This window comes from Mustela erminea, chromosome 19 (genome assembly GCF_009829155.1).
Source record: "Mustela erminea isolate mMusErm1 chromosome 19, mMusErm1.Pri, whole genome shotgun sequence".
Classification (NCBI taxonomy): Eukaryota; Metazoa; Chordata; class Mammalia; order Carnivora; family Mustelidae; genus Mustela; species Mustela erminea.
Window position 1 is genome coordinate 25,163,929 of NC_045632.1, and position 17,834 is coordinate 25,181,762.

The window sequence follows — 17,834 nt, forward strand, 5'->3', positions numbered from 1 at the left end:
GTACAGACACCAATGTAAGGAATCAAGGATCACCAAAAAACAAAACAAACAAAACAAAACAGGTAAATATGACACCAATAAAAGAACCCAATAACTGATTTTTTTAAAGATTTATTTATTTATTTATTTGACAGAGATCACAAGTAGGCAGAGAGGCAGGCAGAGAGAGAGGAGGAAGCAGGCTCCCCGCTGAGCAGAGAGCCCGATGTGGGGCCCGATCCCAGGACCCTGGGATCATGACCTGAGCCGAAGGCAGAGGCTTTAACCCACTGAGCCACCCAAGCGCCCAATAACTGATCTTTTTTAGAAAATGGAGACCTATAAAGAATTCAGACAAGAATTCAAAATATCCTCTTAAATAAATTTAATGACCTACAGGGCACAGAGATAGCTGAACAAAACTAAGAAAACAATGCATGAACAAACAAGTTCAACAAAGCTATAGAAATAATTTTAAAAAATCAGAAATCCTAGAGTTGAAAATTACAATAATTGAACAGAAGAATTCAATAGTTTCAAAGACAGACTTAAGCATGCTGAAAAAGGAATCAGTGAAGAGGAGTATAGGACATTAAAAATTATCCAGTCAGAGGAGCAAAAAAGAAAAAAGAATGGAAAAAAAGTAAAGTCTATGATACTTATGAGACACAATGAAATAAAACAACGTTCACAATATGAGAATTCCAGAAGGAGAAAAGCAAGAAACAGAAAATATATCTAAAGCAAAAATGGCTGAAAAATTCCTGAAGGAGAGAAAAATGGACATCCAGATCTGTGAGGCTTAAAAAACTCCATATAGGTTGAACTCAAATAGGGCTACACTAAGACACATAATTGAATTGTAAAAAATTACAACAGAAAAAAATGAAAAACAGCAAGAGAAAAGAGAAAGAGTTACAAACAAGGGAACCCCTATAAGACTATGGGCAGATTTATCAACAGAAATACTTCAGACCAGGAGAGAGTGGGATGACATATTCAAAATAAAAGAATGGTCCATCAAGAATACTATACCCATCAAAAACTATCCTTCAAAAACAAAGGAGGGATAAAAACCTCCCTGAACTAACAAAAGCTGAGGGAGTTCATTACCACTAGACCTGCCTTACAAAAACAGTAGAGGGTTCTTTGAGTGGAAGTAAAAGGATGCTAATTAACATCATGAAAACATTAAAAGGTAGCATAAAACTAACTGGTAATGGTAAGTATATTGTCAATGTTCGACTCTAATTTGGTAATGATGCTGCATAATTTACTTATAATTCTAGTTTAAAAATCTTTTAAAAACGAATATAGTGAAAGCAACCATAAGTACAATAATCTGTTGCTAGATATGTGATATAAAAATATGTAAATTTTAACAGCAATAACCAAAAAAGTGAGAGAGAAGTAAAAGTGTTTAGAAATTCCATTATCAGCTTAAAATAGGGTGTTATAATTTTAGGATGTTTTCTGTACCTCATGGTAACCACGAGGGAAAAACTATAGCAAGTACACAAAATAATATGACAAATAAATCAAAGCATACTGATAATTAAAGAATCAAAAGATAGAAGAGAGCAGGATAAGAAAAAAGAAAAATGAATCTACAAAACAACCAGAAAACAATGAACAAAATAACAATGGTAAGTCCTTACCTATTGATAATTGTGTTAAAGTTAATTTTTTTAGTAATCTCTACACCCAATGTAAGTTTGAACTCATGACCCTGCAGGACACCAACGCAGGGGAATTTGGCGGCACCAGCTCCTCATGTGTAAGATGTCTCTTCGGCCCAGGCCTCCGGAGTCCACAGTATTGACAACTGTGTAGTTTTTGGCAAGAATTGAAGGAGGTCCACAGTGGCTTCAAGGGCTGTTGGGCTCTTAAGTGGCACCTCCAGGACAGGTAGAGACCACTGCAGGTAGTGTTGGTGATCAGAGCCAGTGGTGTGCACACACTTGACTATAGAGGCCAGCTATAGGAGCCTATGCAGTTGCAGAAGTCACTTATAGACACACTCGTAATAATGGGGGTCAGGATGGGTAGAAAGAACTAGGGCTAACTATGGGTTCACTGGAATCTATGGAGGTCTGTTTGTATGCCAATACTATATTATTTTGATCATTATAGCTTTATAGAGTTAGCTTGAAATCAGGAAGTGTGAATCCTCCTGCTTTGTTCTTCCTCAGGATTTCTTTGGCCGATTTTTGGAATTTTGTGGTTCCATAAACATTTTAGGAGTTTTTTTCCTACTTCTGTAAAAAATGCCACTGGAATCTTGACAGGGGTTGCTTTGAATCTATAGATGGCTCTTGGTAATATTGACATTTTAACAGTATTTTTATTCTGCATGGGGTATCTTTCCATTTTTTTGTGTCTTCTTTGATTTCTTTCATCCATGTCTTATAGTTTTCGGAGTAGAGATCTTTCATCTTCTTGCTTAAACTTACTTCAAGTATTTCATTGTTTTTATGCTATTATAAGTGGAATTGCTTTATTTCTTTTTCAGAAAAGTCATTCCCCACAACTATATGGTCAATTAATCTCTGACAAAGCAGGAAAGGATATGCAATAGGAAAAAGACAGTCTTTTCAACAAATGGTGCTGAGAAAACTGGACAGCAACATACAAAAGAAAGAAACTGGACCACTTTCTTACACCATACACAAAAATAAATTCAAAATGGACTGAAGACCTAAATGTGAGATTGAAACCATCAAAATCCTAGAGGAGAACACAGGAAGTAACCTATTTGACATCAGCCATAGCAACTTCTTCCTAGATATGTCTCCTGAGGCAAGAGGAGCAAAAACAAAAATAAACTATTGGGACTTCATCAAAATAAAAAGTTCCAGGGCACCTGGGTGGTTCAGTTGGTTGAGTATCTGCCTTTGGCTCTGGTCATGATCCCAGGGTCCTGAGATCAAGTCCCACATCGGGCTCTCTGCTCAGCACGGAGTCTGCTTCTCCCTCTGTCCCCACCCCTGCTCATGATCTCTAGTGCACTCTCGCTCTCAAAAATAAATAAATAAAATCTTCAAAATTTAAGAAAATTAAAAATTAGAAGTTTCTGCACGGCAAAGGAAACAAGAAAACTAAAAGGCAGCATACAGAATGGGAGAAGATATTTGCAAATGACATACCTGATAATGTGTTACTGTTCAAAATATATAAAGAACTTATCAAACTTATCAAGTTCACCCCCAAAAATAATCCAATTAAAAAATGGGCAGAAGAGGGGCACCTGGGTAGCTCAGTTGGATAAGCAACTGCCTTCAGCTCAGGTTATGATCCCAGGGTCCTAGCATTGAGCCCCATATCAGGCTCCCTGCTCAGTGGAAAGCCTGCTCCTCCTTCCTACTTCCCTGCTTGTGTTCCCTCTGTCACTGTCTCTTTCACTCTCTGTCAAATAAATTAATAATCTTTTTTTTAAAAAAATAGGCCGAAGATATGAATAGACATTTTTCCAAAGAAGACATACAGATGGCCAATGGACATATGAAAAGATGCTCAACATCACTCATCATCAGGGAAATATAAATCAAAACTATAATGAGATATCACCTCACACCTGTCAGAATGGTGAAAATCAAAAACAGAAGAAACAAATGCTGGCAAGGATGTGGAGAAAGGGGAATCATCTTGTAATCTTGGTGGGAATGCAAACTGATGCAGCTACTCTGGAGAACAGTGAGGAGTTTCCTCAAAAAGTTAAAAATAGAACTACCCTACAATCCAACAATTGCACTCCTAGGTATTTACCAAGAGGATTCAAAAACACTAATTCAAAAGAATACATGTACCCCAATGTTGATAGTAACATTATCTAAACAACCAAGATATGGAAACAGACCAAGTATCCATCAAAAGATGAATGGATAAAGCTGTGGCATACATATATGATGGAATATTACTCAGCCATAAAAAAGAATGGAATCTTGGCATTTGCAATGACGTAGATGGAGCTAGAGAGTATGCTAAGCAAAATAAGTCAGTCAGAGAAAGATAAATACCATGATTTCACTCACATGTGGGATTTAAGAAGCAAAACAAACCAACAAAGGGGGGGAAGAAAGAGAGAGAGAGAGAGAGAAACCAAGAACCAGACTCTCAACTATTGAGAACAAACTGAGAGTTACCAGAGGGAGTTTGGTGGGGGCATAGGTAAAGTAGGTGATGATGGATTAAGGAGTACACCTGCTGTGTTGAACACTGCATATTGTATAGAAGTATTGAATCACTATATTATACACTGAAACTTATATTACACTATATGCTAACTAACTGGAATTTAAATAAAAACTCAAAAAAAAAAATTGGGGTGCCTGGTGGCTCAGTCAGGTAAGCATCTGACTTCAGCTCAGGTCATGATCTCGAGGTCCTGAGATCAAGCCACCTATCAGGCTCAGGCTCCCCCTGGCCCCCTGCTCCTCCCCTTCTTCATGCTCTCACTCTCTCTTTCAAATAAATAAATAAAGTCTTTGAAAAAAATAAAGAAAATTCATTATTCTATTCATTAATGTATAGAATGGTACCGATTTTTGTCTGTTGATTTCATATCCTGAAATTTTACTGAATTTATTGATGAGGTCTAACAGATCAAACAAAGAATTTTAAATAATAGTTCTACAAATACTCAGAGAGCTACAAGAGAATACAGGTTTTTAAAAAATAATAATAATAATACCAGAAAAATAATACAAGAACAAAATACAAAAATTCAACAAAGAATCATCGAATATACTATTGGAGTCCCATAAGGAGAAGAGAAGTTGAAAGGAGTAAAAATTTATTTCAATAAATAATGGCTGAGAACATTTCAAACATGGAGAGAGATTTGGTCATACAAGTTCATGAAGCAAATAGCAAACCTCCCAACAAAGGAATTTCCAGGACCAGGTGGTTTCACTGCTGAATTCTATGAAAAATCTAAAGAATTAATACCAACCCTTCCCAAACTCTTCCAAAAAGATAAAGAGGGGACACTTCCAAAGTCATTTTACAAAGCCAGCATTACCAAAATAAGAGGACACTACAAGAAAATTACTGGCCAATATCCCAAATGAACACAGAGGCAAAAATACTCAACAAAATATCAGCAAACCGGGGCGCCTGGGCGGCTCAGTGGGTTGAAGCCTCTGCCTTCGGCTCAGGTCATGATCCCAGGGTCCTGGGATGGAGCCCCGCATCGGGCTCTCTGCTCAGCGGGGAGCCTGCTTCCCTCTCTCTCTCTCTGCCTGCCTCTCTGCCTGCTTGTGATCTCTCTCCGTCAAATAAATAAATAAAATCTTTAAAAAAAAAAATTAGCAAACCAAATTCAACAGTACATTAAGAAGATTAAATATCCTGATCAAGTGGGATTTATCTCGAGAATTCAAAGGTGATTCAAAATACGAAAATCAGAGAAAGGAAGATGCTGGAAGAGTAGGGGACCCTCATTTCATCTGGTCCCTTGAATTCAGCTAGATATCTATCAAATCATTCTGAACACTCGTGAATTCAACCAGAGAGCTAAGAAAAGAACTTCTGCAATTCTACAAACATACAAGCAACCACTTTTTGCAAGGTAGAATCTGTGGAGACCATGAATCTGAGGGGATATATTGGAAGATAAACAGTGAGGGGAGCGAGCCTCCATAAGTTGGCTATAGGAAAGTTGACACAGCAGTGAAGCAGAAAATTGGAACTTTCAGAAATCTGCTCGGTGAGGGACATCCCTGCCTAAAAGGTGCTCAGGTGGCAACACAGGGCAGAATCCTTAATGGAACAGTGTGGTCTCTGGATCCCTGGGGTCACAGAAAGAATGGGGGTGACTGAGTCAGCAGAGTTCCCAAGCAACAGAACAGGGAAGCCAGCTACAATCAGACAGCCCCAGAGTGGGCCCTTGGCTCAGTTTTGCCATAAACCATCAACCGCAACACATTCCAGTGACTGCACTCCAAGCAGAGGCCAAACAAGAGGCAGAACCAACGTGAGACCCTGGTCCTTCCCCCAGGAGGACTGACAGGGGTGCACACCACAGGAGCCTGCAGAGTTTGGTGCACACACGATATTGGCTGCTTTTCCCTAAGGGTTAACTGAAGAGAAGGCTGGGATCTTTCAGCTCTGGGGCTGGAGATTGGGGCACCGTCATTTTTCTTTTTATCCTCTGAAGTGGCTTAGAAAACCTTCAGGGAACAAAAGCCATGGAGAGCAACTGGAAACAGTTGATGCTGAGCCTGGCCTCCTGGCAAAGGGCGGTACAGTTCCCCCGAGACCAAGACATCTGAGAATCAGTGCAGCAGGGCCCTCCCCTAGAAGACCAGCTGGAACATCAGACTAATACCAAGTTTACGTAGCACTCAGAACTGAAACACTCGTGCACTAGGAGAAAATTAGACAATATATAGAATTCAAGGCCGAGGCTCAGGCAGCATTGGTGGCTGTGGTGGCACAGTAGTGAGGGCCGGGCAGGGAGTGGTTGGGGGGAGATGGACCTGGTGGGGCTGACACAGCAGAAGGAACCAGCACTTGAGCTCAAGCCACTGCCCTGGCAGAGATGCCGGGTGCTCCTCCCTTCCCCGCGGCTTGTCCTAAAAGGATTCCTGTACACCTTAGAAGTGCTTGAGGGAGAGTGATATAGATAGGCATGAAGCCTCTGCCGCACAGCTGCATGTGTAGTTACTGTTGAAGCAAATGCCTACCTAATTTTTTTTTAAAGATTTTATTTATTTGACAAGAGAGAGCACAAGTAGGCAGAGAGGCAGACAGAGAGGGAGGGAAAAGCAGGATCCCCACTGAGCAGAGAGTCCAATGCCAGGCTCCACCCCTAGACCCTGAGATCCTGACCAGAGCTGAAGGCAGAGGCTTAACCCACTGAGTCACCCAAGCGCCCCAATGCCTACCTAATTTGACAGGCTTGGTGTGTTTAAAAGTTTTTGAGTTTGCAAATAAGCATATTAAATTTATTGATGGAGCCTATTGATGGAGGCAGTGAACAGTTATATGAGGACTCTGCTCCTGGAGGCAAATCCCAAGATGCAGAGGCCAAAAAGCAAACAGAATCAGAACAAAAGTTGTATGAAATGACCCACAATGCTTTGGAGAACATTAATGTGATTGGCCAACATTTGAAGGATCTCTTCCAGCACCAGCACAGGAGGTCATCAGTGTCTCCACACAATGTGCAACCATTTCAGATAGATCCAGAACCTGAAATGGATCTGGAAAACCAGAACTCATGTGCTGAGATTGATGGTGTTCCCGCCCACCCCACAGCTCTGAATCGTGTCCTGCAGCAGATCTGAGTGCTACCCAAGATGAAGAGAGGGACGAGCTTACATAATAGGTGGGGCAAAGACCCCAAAGGGAAGTCCCCACATCAACAGGAAATCTGGTCAGGAGATGGCAGCTGTTATCCTTTGGGCAGAGCCAGGTCTTTATCCACAACTGATACTCCAACCAGCTCTGATATGATGGAAATAGCTTGTGCTGCTGCTGCTGCTGCTGCTGCTGCTGCTGCTGCATGTCTGCCAGGGGATGAGGCAACTGCAGAGCAGATCCAGCAGATGGAAGTAAGCAGCCTCACCCAGACTTCCAGAGCAGTGGCCTCCAGCACCCATGGCAGCTTCTGCACAGACTCTGTGGATGGAACACCAGACCCTCAACACACAAAGGCTGCTCTTGCTCACCTGCAGCAGAAGATCCTGAAGCTCACAGAACAGATCAAGATTGCACAAACAGCCCGGGACGACAATGTTGCTGAGTACTTGACTTGTCTGCCAACAAAGCAGACAAGCAGCAGGCTGCCTGCATCAAGCAGGTCTTTGAGAAGAACCAGAAGTCTGCCCAAACCATCCTCCATCTGCAAAAGACGCTTGAGAACTACCACAGAAAGCTCCAAGAGGTGGAGCAGAATGGGAGATCCAGGCAGCCGAAAGATGTCTTCAGGGACAAGCACCAGGGTCTGAAGGATGTGGGAGCAAAGATGACTGGTTTCAGTGAAGGTGTGGTGGACAGTGTCAAAGGTGGACTTTCTAGCTTCTCCCAGGTGACCCATTCAGCAGCAGGGGCTGTAGTCTCAAAACCCAGAGAGATGGCCTCACTAATTTGGAATAAATTTGGCAGTGCCGACAATATCCCTAACCTGAAGGACTCTTTAGAGGAAGGGCAAGTGGATAATGGGGGGAAGGGTTGGGGAGTGATTTCAAACTTTCAATCAAGCCCAAAATATGGTAGTGAGGAAGATTGTTCTAGTGCCACTTCACGCTCAGTGGGAGCCAACAGCACCACTGGAGGCACTGCTGTAGGAGCGTCCAGCTCCAAAACACCCTGACATGCAGAGCTCAGGATTAGATGCACTACTACATGAGATCCAGGAGATCCAGGAAACACAGACCAGGCTAGAGGAATCCTTTGAGACCCTCAAAGAACATTATCAGAGAGACTATTCAGTAATAATGCAGGCCTTACAAGATGAGCGATATAGATGTGAATGATTAGAAGAACAACTGAATGACGAAACTCCATCAGAATAAAATCTTAAACTTGAAGTAGGAATTGGCCCCCATGGAAGAGAAAGTTGTATTTCGGTCCTGTGAACAGGCCTGGGATATCCAGGAGGCCCTGGAGCCATTCCAGACCCGCATCTCCAGGATGGAGCTGCAGCTACAGCAGCAGCAGGTGGTGGTACAGCTGGAAGGGCTGGTGAATACCACTGCCTGGAACCTTCTAGGCAAACTCATCAACATCCTTCTGGCAGTCATGGCGGTCCTTTTGGTCTTTGTCTCCACGATAGCCAACTGCATGGTTCCTCTCATGAAGACTGGCAACAGGGCATTCAACAATTTATTCCTTGTGGTTTTCTTTTTTTTTTTTTTCTTTTTAAGATTTTATTTATTTTTTTGTGAGAGAGAGACCAAGCAAGCACAGGCAGACAGACTGGTAGGCAGAGGCAGAGGGAGAAGCAGGCTCCCTGCTGAGCAAGGAGCCCGAGGTGGGACTCGATCCCTGGAAGCTGGGATTATGACCTGAGCCGAAGGCAGCCGCTTAATCAACTGAGCCACCCAGGGGTCCCATCCTTGTGGTTTTCATTGCCTTTCTCTGGAAGCATTGGGATGCCCTCTTCAGCTATGTGGAATGGTTCTTCTCCTTCCCCAGATGATGCAGGAACGAGAAGGCAGTGCTCCCCTACCCTCTGGCGAGTGCATGCAGCAAAGAATTAGACAACTTACCTACTCTGAAGTTTTCTACAACAACAAAAGAGTTGAGTGAATATGTTTGCACTTAGAATATTTATTTTTTTTTCTTCAAGAAACGTAATTGCAATAGTATTTTTTAGATTTTATCCAAGAAGTTTTTTGGGCAAAAATCTTGAATTATTTTTATGTAGCATGATATTCCTTGGGATGCAAATCTTAAACAGTCCTTTAATATGAACCAACAATCTGGAGCACACTGAAGGGCATTCTAAATTGTGGCTTGAAGGACTGCACTAAAACCCACTAAAAAGATGCAAAAATCTGTTTAGGGGAAACCAGTTAAACCTAAAACCTTGCCTCATCTGGGCTCTCCCCTATCCCAGACTAACTTTACTGTGAAATCCTGCTACATTCTATGTCTGAATTTTTGTATTCAGGGTGGATTGTCCTTGTCTGTGGAAGAATGCATGGATCTCTCCCTGGCTTTCTCATCCGAGTTGGCCACTCATGCTGACCTTGGAAGTATGATCACTTATGAACCTCATCCCTTAATCTTTGCTAGGATACAAAAGTGAGAGCATCATGCCCCCGAAGGATCACTGCAAAACCCTACTACAGTATTTTGAAGTATTTTGAAGTAGTCCTCTAAATACTTAATTTGAAGCAAAATCCCTTGGCCACACTTTTAAGGTTTTTTAAAATATGTGTATAGTCACCAACTTAAAAAAAACAAAAAATCCAAACAGCATACTTGAAGGATATAATACTCAAACTCTCAGTGATTGCTTATGGTTTCTAATAGGATTTTTCATTATCATTATTATTATTGGGGTTTTTTGGAAAGGGTCAGAGGGCCTTTTATTTTTCCTTTGAAATAAAGAAGTGATGTTTTTAAATAAAAAAAAAAAGAAAAGAATAATTCAAGGTTTTTTCAAGTCCTTACTCTTTCAGTTTAAAATTTTACTTTTTCCTTTTCAACTAGCTTATTCTATCAACTCTTTTTTAGTCTTTTTAAAATTTTCACTTTTACATTTTATAGATATAGTCTTCATTTTTGTGTTCCTTTCACTGTATCCAATTTTATTTTTGTGTATATATGTTTTTCTTTCTTTATAATTCTGGGATGTAGTGTTAGATTATATTCTCTCCCCCCCCCTTTTTTTTTTGTTTCTGATCTCTTTGGATTTGTCTAGTATATATCCCTGTGGGGTCATGGTTTGATCATTTTTATTTTGTTCTCTCATTCATCTATTCTTCTCTAAACAAAATAACTAGAAGATAAAATTTGCAACAAAAGAAAGAATCAGAGGCAATACTCTCTGCCACAGATTTAATAAATATGGATTTAAGTAAAATGTCAAACCTAGAATTTAGAATAACAATTGTAAGGATATTAGATGGGCTTGATAAAAAGCATAAAAAATGCTAGAGAAGGGGCGCCTGGGTGGCTCAGTAGGTTAAAGCCTCTGCTTTTGGCTCAGGTCCTGATCCCAGGGTCCTGGGATCGAGCCCTGCATTGGGCTCTCTGCTCAGCAGGGAGCTTGCTTTCCTTCCTCTCTCTCTGCCTGCCTCTCTGCCTACCTGTGATCTCTGTCAAAAAAAAAAAAAAAAAAAAAAAAAAAAAAATTAAAAAAATGCTAGAGAATTCCATAGTGTAGAAATAAAATAACTAAAATCTAATCAGGCCAAAATTTAAAATGCTTTAACTGAGATGCAGTCTAAAACGGAAGCTCTAATGGCTAGGGTAAAATGAGGCAGAAGAGATAGAGGCATAGAAGACATGATGGAAAGTAAGGAAGCTGTGGAAAAGAGAAAAACAACTAATGAATCATGAGGAGAGGCTTTGAGAAATCAGCCATGCCATAACTGAAACAATAGTAGAATAATTGGGGTCCCAAAGGAAGAAGAAGGGGAGAGAGAGAGAGAGAGAGAGAGAGAAGGTATATTTTAGCGAATCATAGATGAGAACTTCCCTAAACTAGGGAAGGAAATAGGCATTCAAGTCCAGGAGACACAGAGAACCCCTCTCAAAATCAATAAAAACAGATCAACACCCGGATGCATAAGAATCTTGCATTTTAGGGGTGCCTGGGTGACTCGGTGGGCTAAGCCTCTGCCTTTGGCTCATGTCATGATCTCAGGGTCCTGGGATCGAGCCTCACATTGGGCTCTCTGCTCAGTGGGGAGCCTGCTTCCCCTTCTCTCTCTGCCTACTTATGATCTCTCTCTCTCTGTCAAATAAATAAAATCTTAAAAAACAAAATCAATGTGACCTACCATACTAACATTCTAAGGGGAAAAAAAAACTTTTCAATTTACATGAGAAATACATCTGACAAAATTTAACAAATGTTCACAATAAAAACTTTCAGCAAATGAGAAGGGATTTTCCTCAATTTAATAAGGAGTATTCTACAACACAAAAACATCATACTTGATGCTGCAAGGTTGAGTATGTTTCTCCCATGACTAGAATCAGGCCCAGGATCTTCCTCTTATACTTTTCCAACATTGTGCTAAGGTCCTTGCCAGTGTAATAAGGGAAAGAAATAAAAAGCACACTGATAAAACATTAGGAGGAGGGGAGAGACACACTCAACAAGAGGATAAAATATTCCTTAATAATACAAAAGGAAGATTTTTGAATGTGGCAAAAAGAATCATTCCAGTTCAGCCTAGAGCCTCGATATGTCCATATTTCTCATTCCAGAGAGTTTGATTTGTATGTTAGGATACTCATTATTATAGTTGTTATCTTTGGGCATTGTACATTACTAATAAACTAAAATAAGCAGATTAAAACAGCACAAAAAACTAGAAAAAGTATAATAGGTGTGTATGTGTGTATATGTATGTATGTATATATATACATCCATATATCACCAAATGTAAAAACAAGCCTTATAATACTCAAAGATGAAAACAAAAAACTGAACACCAAAAAAAATTAAAAATTCTACAAAGAGTCTATTTTTTTCAAAATTTTAAAAAAGATTTTACTTATTTATTTGACAGAGAGACAGAGATCACAAGTAGGCAGAGCAGCAGGCAGAAAAGAGAGGGGAAGCAGGCTCTCGGCCGAGCAGAGAGCCTGATGCAGGACTCGATCCCAGGACCCTGAGATCATGACCTGAGCCAAAGGCAGAGGCTTAACCCACCGAACCACCCAGGCACCCCTTTGGAGCATATTTTTGTATGAGAAGAAAGCAAATTTGATTCTTTTTTAAAGATCTTATTTATTCATTTGTGGGGCACCTAGGTGGCTCAGTTGGTTAAGCCTTCGGCTCAGGTCATGATCCCAGGCTCTGGGATAGAGGCCCATATCAGACTCCCTGCTCAGCAGGGAGCCTGCTTCTCCCTCTCCCCGCTGCTCTTGCTCTTTCTCTCTTTCTCTCAAGTAATAAATCTTTAAAAAGAAAAAAGATTTTATTTATTCATTTGTGAGAGAGCAAGAGAGAAGAAGCATGAGAGTCGGAAGGGTCAGAGGGCGAAGCAGACTCCCCACTAAGCAGGGAATCTGACATGGAACTCGATCCTGGGACTCCAGGATCATGACCTGCAGATGCTTAACCGACTCAGCCATCCAGGCACCCAATTAATACTTTCCTATTAAGTATGCAAAGAGCTTAATTTTTCTAAATTTAAAGGATAAACATGGAGGTTGGAAGTAAAAATTACATGTATTACTAAGACATTTTTACAGTCATAATTAGAGATCAAATGCAATTAGCAGGGTTTAGAAAGTCAAACACTTTCCAAATTGAATTCTTATGTCAGAGAAAACAAGTGTTTGCTTTTAGGAAACATGACAGATGTCACGGCATACTGAGCATTTTTTTTTTTTTTAAGATTTTATTTATTTATTTGGCAGGCAGAGAGGCAGGCAGAGAGAGAGGAAGGGAAGCAGGCTCCCTGCTGAGCAGAGGGCCCGATGCGGGGCTTGATCCCAGGACCCTGGGATCATGACCTGAGCTGAAGGCAGAGGCTTTAACCCACTGAGCCACCCAGGAGCCCCTGAGCATTGTTTTTTAAACTACTTTTGAAATTTCAAGAAGTACCAATTAAGTCTGGGTAAATTAAGTGATTTATAATTTTAAATTTTATTTCATCGTAATATAAATTGTCTCAAGATGTTTGATCATTTCCACTGATTGCTAAAGAAGAAATAATTTGCAGTATTTCCTTATTTTTAAATACCTTACATTGAACATAACCTGAGCCTTCTCGCCCATAAAAACTTAAGAAATGTTCATGTTTAAAAAAACAAAATCAAATCTCAAAAACTTAAGTGCCTTCCTCAAAACATTTTTAATAGAGTGGGGTGGGTGGAGAGATAAACATACAAATTTGTATTGTTTAGCCTAACTCCCAAATCCCTTTTATTTAATCTTGTTCACGTTTAAAAATGAACATACCTTGAAGAGATCTAATCTAATTATGGAATCATTTCAGGGCATTCTGAATAATCATATCATTTATAGGTATTAAAGCAGAATAAATTTTAGATTATGTAATTAACTTATTATAATTATGTTCTTAGGACATCTGCCAAGAGAGGTTTCTTCAACACCAATGAATGACAAGCAATATGTTCCAAGACCATTACAACATTCTTAAGACCAATTCAGCTTTTTACTGAGATAACTTATAAAAATATCAGAAAACATAATTTTAGAGAAATTTCCTGAATAGGTTACATCACAAACTGAGAAAGCCGATTTCACCAAAGAACTTTTTAAATAACAATTAACATCATAAGCATCTGAAATAAATTACTTCTTTACATGGTAAATTCCAGCCTAGTCAGCTTCCTTATTGTATCCATGACTATTCTAACATGACTTTCCTCTAAGGGTCTTCAGCTTTAAAGAGACAGACTCTGGGACGCCTGGGTGGCTCAGTTGGTTGGACGACTGCCTTCAGCTCAGCTCATGATCCTGGAGTCCCGGGATCGAGTCCCACATCGGGCTCCCAGCTCCATGGGGAGTCTGCTTCTCCCTCTGACCTTCTCCTCGCTCATGTTCTCTCTCACTGTCTCTCTCTCAAATAAATAAATAAAATCTTTAAAAAAAAAAAAAAAAAAAAAAGAGAGACAGACTCTGACATCAATAATTGTTTACAGAGATGCCTATTCCATAAGCTGTTCTTCCTTTTTCTGAGGACATACTCAAAAGCATTTTTAGATATTAATTACCTTTACAATTTTTTGTCAAAATGGAAATAGTTTTCTTATGTTCAAAGACAAAAATCACATTAGCATGCTTGGGAATAAACTTTATTACTAGGGCTTTAAAATGCATACAAAGGGGCGCCTGGGTGACTCAGTGGGTTAAGCCTCTGCCTTTGCTTGGGTCATGGTCTCGGGGTCCTGGGATTGAGCCCCGCATTGTGCTCCCTGCTTAGCAGAGAGCATGCTTCCCCCTTTCTCTCTGCCTGCCTCTATCCCTACTTGTGCTCTATCAAATAAACAAAAATCTTTGAAAAAAAAGTTTGTCTTTAAAAAAAAATTTTTTTTTAATGCATACAAGGTAATGATAGTAGTACCTACAGGTAAATAAAAGGACTGCAGGGAAAGAATTCTTAGAAAAAATTCTGCTTCAAGAAATGGGCAGAGGACATGAACAGACATTTCTGCAAAGAAGACATCCAGATGGCCAACAGACACATGAAAAAGTGCTCCATATCACTCGGCATCAGGGAAATACAAATCAAAACCACAATGAGATATCACCTCACACCAGTCAGAATGGCTAAAATCAACAAGTCAGGAAATGACAGATGCTGGCGAGGATGCGGAGAAAGGGGAACCCTCCTACACTGTTGGTGGGAATGCAAGCTGGTGCAGCCACTCTGGAAAACAGCATGGAGGTTCCTCAAAATGTTGAAAATAGAACTGCCCTATGACCCAGCAATTGCACTATTGGGTATTTACCCTAAAGATACAAACGTAGTGATCCAAAGGGGCACGTGCACCCGAATGTTTATAGCAGCAATGTCCACAATAGCCAAACTATGGAAAGAACCTAGATGTCCATCAACAGATGAATGGATCAAGAAGATGTGGTATATATACACAATGGAATACTATGCAGCCATCAAAAGAAATGAAATCTTGCCATTTGCGACAACATGGATGGAACTAGAGCGTATCATGCTTAGCGAAATAAGTCAAGCAGAGAAAGACAACTATCATATGATCTCCTTGATATGAGGAAGTGGTGATGCAACATGGGGGCTTAAGTGGGTAGGAGAAGAATCAATGAAACAAGATGGGATTGGGAGGGAGACAAACCATAAGTGACTCTTAATCTCACAAAACAAACTGAGGGTTGCTGGGGGGAGGGGGTTTTGGAGAAGGGGGTGGGATTATGGACATTGGGGAGGGTATGTGCTTTGGTGAGTGCTGTGAAGTGTGTAAACCTGGTGATTCACAGACCTGTACCCCTGGGGATAAAAACATATGTTTATAAAAAATAAAAAATTTAAAAAAAGAAAAAAAAAAAAAAAAAAGAAAAAATTCTGCTTCCTACCTAGAGTACCTCTTAAGCTCCCTCTGCTGGCTACCATTTAAATAAAGTAGGAAAAAAATGTCAATCTTCTTTCTTTTGAGAGATGATGAGAGAGGCAGGATGAAGCTGACAATGCAACTATTGGAACTCAAAGGGAAATTTCTCTTAAAGCTAAATCTGACTGATAAGGCTTCTAGACTGCCACATAGATTCAGCCACTGGGGTGGGTGTTGGGGGGGTACCTGAAATATAGGAAATTACTGTCAAGTTTGAATATTAAATTGATATGCAAAAATGTAAAAGCATTTAGTGTAGATCAACTATAAGTAACTAGTTATCATTTATTACCAGAAAAATTAAGAATTTAAATATATTTCACAAACTTCACAGAACAAAAACACTATTAATCTACTAGTTTCAATATTAAGGTTTATTTTTTTCCAGAGTGAGATTAAGTAACAATTTAAATAATCATCAGGATGTATAAATGAACATCCACTCAGATAAAACATTACTGCTTTAAAAGTGGCTATCTAAGAAATATTTTGTATGTAATAAATATATTTTATGTTTAGGTTAACAGGCACCATCTTGAGAGCAGAAAAGGTATTTTTAACCAATAAATAAATTACATTCAAGAAAACAAGATGTTTATATCTGAAGTATGATATATCCTTAAATGTTTTTCTTCATATAGCACCCAAACTTCCCAAATGTCTAGAAAGTATCTCCCAAAATATAACACATACCTTAAGTCATAAAAATAAAGGCCAAGAAAAAATCAATTTAAGACAAAATGTACAGTTTATATTCTTAATTCCCCATTCAATAAAATATCAATTGCCAATTTATTAAAAGTAAGTGAACTGTATATATGCAATCTGTTAGTGCTGAAAATCTGAAATATAATATTTTTAAAAGTCACTCTTTCTCAAAGTACTTAAAATATCACCTCTCTAGTGGCACACCTGAAAACTATCAAGCATTTTACTTCCCTAGTTTTCATTCTTCCACTCCCTCCTCTACCCCTGTATCCTTTAACAGCATCCACCGTTTTTTATTTTTTTGTTTTTGGTAAATATACTTAAAATCTCAAACACAAAACACTGACAATACTCCTTGGTAAACAAGGAAATCCCAGAACAGTCCAAGCCTACAGCTTTGCTCCCAAAGTGTGGCACAGGCTAAATGACAGGGAAAAAAAACAATCAATGGCCCTTATTGATGCAGTCAGAATGCTCCTGAGAGTCCACAACTGTGTGAGAATTTGCTGATGTAATCCTGAAGACAGTTTCAACATACTTTGCAGACAAATATCAGAGAATAAGTCTTTGATTGATAATTTTTCTATTTATTTCTGCCAAGGCGACTGAAAACACAAAAGCCTTCTCATCAGAGAGGTTAGCATAGATGTCAATTTCCTTTTCCTGTTTCTCTGTTAAAAAAAAAAAAAGAGAGATAACTTAATGCAAATATGGTAATTAAAAAATACTTGAGGCTTTTAAGTATTTCTTTAGATGACAATAAATATACACAATACTAACAACATATATTAAATGTTATACAGTATCACACTATTAAACTGAAATTTTTTTAAAAATTACACAAAGGAGTTATTGAAATGCCATGAACTAAATGGAAACTCTGTGTGTGTGTATGTACACACATTGTCTATAATATCTACATCATTTCTGTAAAAATCTCAAATACTTCTTTTTCTTCAGTAGGATAAGCTCACTGTTCCAATCAAAATGAATTTTCTCACCCTAAAGATGGTCCTTTCTGAAAATCCAATAGTGCCTTTATGAATATATTAACTTCTTTACCTTAGCCCTGCTATAAAAAATAAGAATAACCAACATTTAATTCAATGTTTCCCCCTCCTGATTAAAAATGCAATCCAAGTTCATCGTAGAAAAATTGGAAAGTACAAAAAAAAAAAAACAAAAAACAAAAAAGAAAATAAAAACCACCTACATTATCTCAGAGCTAGTGGAAAACACAATTAAACATGGGGTGCCTGGGTGGCTCAGTGGGTTAAGCCTCTGCCTTCGGCTCAGGTCATTATCTCAGGGTCCTGGAATCGAGGCCCACATCAGGCTCTCTGCTCTGCCTTGCCTCTCTGCCTACTTGTAATCTCTATCTCCGTCAAATAAATAAATAA

General features: G+C 39.3%; 1 protein-coding gene, 1 long non-coding RNA gene and 1 pseudogene across 3 annotated transcripts in view; 2 read left to right on the plus strand and 1 right to left on the minus strand.

The window, feature by feature from the left end:
• Positions 1-1,377: 1,377 nt before the first annotated feature.
• On the plus strand, positions 1,378-11,174 carry LOC116580234. The gene is made up of 3 exons (XR_004281560.1): positions 1,378-1,389; positions 3,669-3,672; positions 10,940-11,174. It is a non-coding gene; the product is annotated as an uncharacterized LOC116580234 (long non-coding RNA).
• On the plus strand, positions 6,933-9,124 carry LOC116580233 (annotated as a pseudogene).
• Positions 11,175-16,085: 4,911 nt separating the features above from the next.
• Positions 16,086-17,834, minus strand: part of LOC116579745 (UPF0547 protein C16orf87) — a 32,275-nt gene continuing 30,526 nt past the window's right edge. For both annotated transcript variants that reach the window (XM_032325434.1, XM_032325433.1), the window contains one exon: positions 16,086-17,105. In XM_032325434.1, the coding sequence (XP_032181325.1) occupies positions 16,987-17,105 (119 nt within the window). In that variant the 3' untranslated portion in view covers positions 16,086-16,986. The remainder of the gene's footprint in view (positions 17,106-17,834) is intronic.